The sequence below is a fragment of the Nicotiana sylvestris genome, chromosome 5 (genome assembly GCF_000393655.2).
Source record: "Nicotiana sylvestris chromosome 5, ASM39365v2, whole genome shotgun sequence".
Lineage (NCBI taxonomy): Eukaryota > Viridiplantae > Streptophyta > Magnoliopsida > Solanales > Solanaceae > Nicotiana > Nicotiana sylvestris.
In genome coordinates this window covers 46,736,518-46,741,976 of record NC_091061.1, presented here as the reverse complement: position 1 = coordinate 46,741,976, position 5,459 = coordinate 46,736,518, and the positions used below count along the sequence as shown (strand labels likewise).

Genomic DNA, 5,459 nt, shown 5'->3' with positions numbered 1-5,459 from the left:
GAACCAGATAAGGCAAAATCACATAATAGGCAAGGATAACCACAATTAGGAACCATAATAAACAAACATAGGGCAAAAAATCATAGAATCATAGAAACAAACAGGTTTACTGAACATGTTATCAAAACAAAACTCAGATACCCAAGGTTGGGGATAAGAAGTTAGGGTTGTCAACATAGACGAGTTGAAAAAGAAGTAAAAACATCGAATTGTTCAAGATATGCAAAGAATAGAAGTTAAAACATGAAGAATAGATTTAAACAAAGTGTAGAAAAAGTTCCGAAAAACCCCTAACTTTAAAAGAAAGTAAAACAACTTGAAATCGATGATTTTTACAAAAGAGGTTCGAGAACAGTGTAAAAAATAGAAGGAGCAGACGCGAATCACTTAAAAATAGCCCAGATATAAGAGATATAAACGAAAATCAGGGTTTCAAAAGAAACCCAAATAGAGATGGAAGAACCTGCTTAGAACTTCAAAGATCGTAACCAATATAGTGTGATTTTGCTCAAAATCACACCGGAGAAGCCATGCACAGCCAAAACAGCAACCCTATACATAAGTCGGCGTGACCCAGGGCCCTTGAAGGCCTCAGAGAAGATGAGTAAGGCAATGGAGGAGCCATTGGAGGCTTGGGGTTGAAGGGTGGTCGCCGGAGAAGACCAGAAAAGGGAGGCGGCTGAAAAGGATTTAGGGTTAGACTGATTGAAGAGAGGATATGAGAGCATCTGAAGGCGGCCGGCTGTAGAGAATGACTAGGGTTAGGGGTGTTAGGAGTTAAAAAAGGAAGGAAATGATATGGGCCGTTGATCTGAAAGATCAACGGCCATGATCTAACGGGTTTTGGGTCGGGTAAGTGTGTATAGGGTCTGGGTCGGGTAATTGGGTATGAAATCGAGCTGGGGTTGGGTTCAATTTAGGCTATAATTGAAAGCCAAATCTGGCTATAATTTAAATAGCCAATTTTCCCTATTTAATTTATAATAAGTAATAAACAATTTCTGAAAAATAATTTTCTATACCAAAATAATTTAAAATATGTAATTATTATTTTAAAAATATAGGGGCCAATTTTACACATGTAAAAATAATTACACATTATGTGGGCTAATATTGTAATTATATGCAATTTTAGCTTAAAATACCAAATGCAATTATAAAAAATGCATAAAAATATATATTAACCATATTTTGGCATAAGTATAGAAATTAAATGAATAAATCATCATAACAATAATTTGGAAAATAGTTATTGGGGATTATATGATTATAAGGGAAGGAAATAAATCAATTTAAATCCTTAAAATTATGAAAAAATTATAAAAACCCTGTGCATGCTTATATATGCATATATATATTATTTCAAAGGTATTTATGCATATAAACATATATAGGAAAAAATTGGGTATCAACACCAGTTTCCTTGGGATCTCCACTGTTGTTGTTAGTTAGGAGCATTCTCCTTTGTCCTTGGTAATTGTTCACGTACTGGACTTCTTCAATTTGCTCATCATACCCATCATCTTGGTTGAAACCACTGCTACCTTGCTCATATTGATCCGGATTTCCTTGACTTTGTTGACCTCTTTGTCGCATCTTGTTGACGAACATGTTTACACCTTCCATAGCATTTACTTTTCTTGGCGCTTGAACTTGCTGCAATTGAGCTTTAGCCAACTGGTTCATTGTTGTAGTTAACTCTGCTATTGCCTGGCCATGGTCGTGGAGCTCTTTGTGCAGGTAAATGACAGTGGGATCACCCTGTGGCACATTAGCTCGACTTTGCCAAGCTGAGGAAGTATCAGCCATCTCATCAAGAATATCACAGGCCTCATCATAGGGAAGCTTCATAAAATTACCCCCTGCTAACTGGTTTACCACACATTGATTGGTTGTGTTTATACCCCGATAAAATGTCCGTTGAATCATTGCTTCAGTCATATCATTGTTGGGGCATTTCTTGACTATAGTTCTATATCTATCCCAGATTTCATGAAGGCGCTCATTTGGTTCCTGTTTGAATGCTAAGATTTCATCCCTCAATGCAGCCATATGTCCGTGAGAAAAACTTGGCTATAAACTTATCGGCCAACTCATCTCACGTAGTGATAGAATGATTGGAGAGTCTTTAGAGCTAGTCCAAAGCTTTCCCTCTAAGTGAGAAAAGGAACAATCTCAGTCTCTGTCACACCTCTTTTTTCCTACACCCGGGTAAAGGGGTACATTAGGGAGTTTTTTTCCAATTTAAAGTGACCAATCGAAACGGGATTATTTATTTATTAAATTCAGAGTCGCCACTTGGGATAATTTTATAGTGTCCCAAGTCACCAGTTCAAATCTCGAATCGAGGAAAAGATTGACTCTATATTACAGTCTGCGAACACAGAAATCCGGGTAAGGAATTCTATTAACCCGAGAGAAGGTGTTAGGCATTCTCGGGTTCTGTGGTTCTAGCACGGTCGCACAACTGTTATAATTGGCTTATTATCTGATTTTAGTACATTTTTGAAACCTAAGTGCATTTTTAACTTAACCGCTTTATTTACATTAAGGAAAAATTGCAACGTCATTTAAAATACGTCTTGAACCATGTCACATAAATGCACCCGCAGTTCTCGACATATTTTATCTAACATTGTTGAGATTTGGATTTGGGTCACATAAATGCGCACCCGAATTGGGGATCGAGGTATCACAACTACGTCACGGGAACCGTACCCGTAGCTATGATAATTTATTATTTGTCGCGCCTAAAGCAAACTAATTCATGTACTACTGGCAACATAATTTCACAATTCATTTTCTTTTTTTTTCATAAGCAATTAAACGAATATCATAATCCCAGAAATAAGGGGACAATGTTCGTACTGGATCTTGCCATTAAAGATCAGTAGAACTAATAATGTACTTAATATCCAAAATCTGAATAAAACTATTCCTTCCTCACAAGAATCTATTTTTCTAGTTTTTGGCTTTCGTACTAGCAGGCACCTGCATAAGTTAATTCAAAAATTTTATATTGTAACTAAACTGAGACATTAAATATGTTTCATATGAGCAGGTAATGTTGATCCATTGTCCAACAATCACATAAGTAAATAACGGTCAGATTTCACTTCAACCAAATATATTAGTCTGTGTAGTGTTTTATCAAATAACTAGGACGCGATTTAAACAACGCATTTAACACAACTATCTCTAAGTTTTATCAAATTAAATGATTCCTCTTGTGCAGAGACGTTCTCTATAAACCTAACTGAGAGTATTGTTCAGAACCAACATATCAATAACACTAGCAACCATACCATACGTTACCAACAAAAGCAACATCACACGAACCGAACCAGAATACATGAAGAATGATTGGCGGCCTTTAATACTCATTTTCAGCATCCAAATATGGCAAAGCACTCACCAAACAATTAGACTAATTCACAGGAACATTAAATAGATTATAGCACTTAATTACCACATATTAATTATTAGATCAAAGAATAAAAAAACAGAGGAAAGTTGAAATAAAACCTCAGCTTCTTTTATTTATGAAGATCAAGCCAACAAACAGAAACTTGGCGGCAACCTCAAACAAACGACAATGAATGAAGCTCGAACGCGGCCTCGAACTCGACTCTTGGAGCTACTGTTTTTGTGTGATTTTTGGGTTGTTTCGAGCTATTATTTCAAATGGATTTCATGGTGGTGAGGGGATAAAACAGTGGTGTTCTTGAATGGCTCTAATGGTGAAGAAGATGGGTTTTCTTTTATAGATGGATGTAATAGGCTATGAAGGATTTACATGGTGTTCTATATAAAGATTCATGAGATTGAGGCCATGGTGAGTCCTTTCAATTTCAGTGTGCTATGTGACCCCTAAAATGGGGTGAGCTACGGCTGTTTTTCAAACGGAAGAGCAACCATGGGTTTTTGAGGTGGCTTCTCGATTTTTCTTCTTTTTGTGTATGCGTGTGAATTCCCTTTTTCGAAGAAGGGAGGTCGTGGCTGAATTTCTTTCCAAAAGAGAGATCTGCCGCTATTGATTTTTTGGATGGAGAGGAAGGTCCCTTTATTTTAGGAGTTAGGGATTATTTATAGAAGTAGAAATTAGGTTAGGTCAAATAGGAAATTGGCGTGGGCTCAATGTTTTGGGCAATTTGAAATTGGGCCTTTTCAATTAAGATCGAACAAGATTAGCCCCAAATTTCGTATTTTTTCTTCTAAAACAAGATCAAAAATACTACATCATTTATTAATTAATTCTACTTAAATAAAATAACTATTAAAATAAGACTAACCGTTAAAACAAAACTATTTTTTTGGTATTTTTCAAATATTATACTAAAAGATAAAAATGGAATTAGATTAAATTATTGCAAAATTAAAATAATATTCCTAAAAACAAAGTGGCACTATTTTTGTATTTTTTAATTTTATGTAAAGTAGATAAATTAAAAGTAACTAGATAAAAATGTTAATTAGCTAAATAAAAGAAAATATTTTTGTAATTTTTAATTTTGTGATAAAATAAAATAAAAGAGTAAAAATTAGTTGCAATAGCTATATTAGGCCTAAATTAAATATTTACATGCTAAAGTATAAAAAATCTTGGGAAGGGTCAAAAACCACATGTCTACAGTCTCAATGCATCCTCCGACACATTAGTTCGTTTGCTTCCCTAACAGATATCCACAAAGCCCTTTAGATGTTTATATGCATTCTGATGGGGAGCACTTGTGAAGTACTCTCGTTGCTCCAATAAAGTCAACATCACATTTGTAATCTGGAAATTGCCCGCCCGGATCCGAGGTGGAGCAATTGCACTTGCGCACCCTTCATTTGGAAGCACCCGAGGAGCCACTCTTGGAGGAGCTAGGGGAGGGTCTGGAATGTTATCATTGGCCCGGCGGCCTCTTCTTTGAGCATGAGGTACTAGAGGTACCTCATCTTCACCATTATCATCTACCTCCTCCTCCGGGATAGTACTTCCGATAGGATCATTGTTTCATGTTGTACCTGAAATGATTAACTCACACAAGTTAGTAAAACAGAAGGAAAGAAAAACAAGACACAAAAATAGTCAGATAGATAGCCAAAGCCGTTTATCTCCCCGGCCACGGTGACAAAAAGTGATCGGCTCCAACCCTGTACCACTATCGAATGTCAAGAGTGGTCGATGCAGCTTTTACCCGAAAGGTCGGGATCGAATCCACAGAGAGCTAATATTAGTTTGGAATTGGGTTTCTATCTAATCTAGCTATGCGTGATGTTCTTAATTGCACTTCCAATTATGCTTTGTTTTGGTTGCTATTCTACTTTTAATACTAATGAAAAATGAAATTAAGCTAAATATGAAATTTTTGTAAGGGTTTTCTCAATTGGTAAAAAGACACTAGAGAAGTGACTTACACCTAGGTGGGCATCTAGCGGTGTCTAAAACTTAAGGCAGACTTGTTATAATTGGG

At 36.1% G+C, this 5,459-nt stretch overlaps 1 protein-coding gene across 1 annotated transcript; it reads right to left on the bottom strand.

Moving 5' to 3' along the window:
* Window positions 1-1,291: 1,291 nt before the first annotated feature.
* On the bottom strand, window positions 1,292-4,054 carry LOC138891212 (uncharacterized). The gene is made up of 2 exons (XM_070174374.1): window positions 3,526-4,054; window positions 1,292-2,201 (listed from the first exon to the last, which is right to left on the bottom strand). Exon 2 carries the CDS (start codon window positions 2,050-2,052, stop codon window positions 1,363-1,365), a length of 690 nt encoding a protein of 229 aa, XP_070030475.1. The 5' UTR covers window positions 2,053-2,201; window positions 3,526-4,054; the 3' UTR covers window positions 1,292-1,362.
* Between the last annotated feature and the right edge of the window lie 1,405 nt (window positions 4,055-5,459).

Coding starts and splice junctions, on each gene's coding strand:
- LOC138891212 (XM_070174374.1), bottom strand. CDS start 2,052: ATGGCTGCATTGAGGGATGAAATCTTAGCATTCAAACAGGAACCAAAT.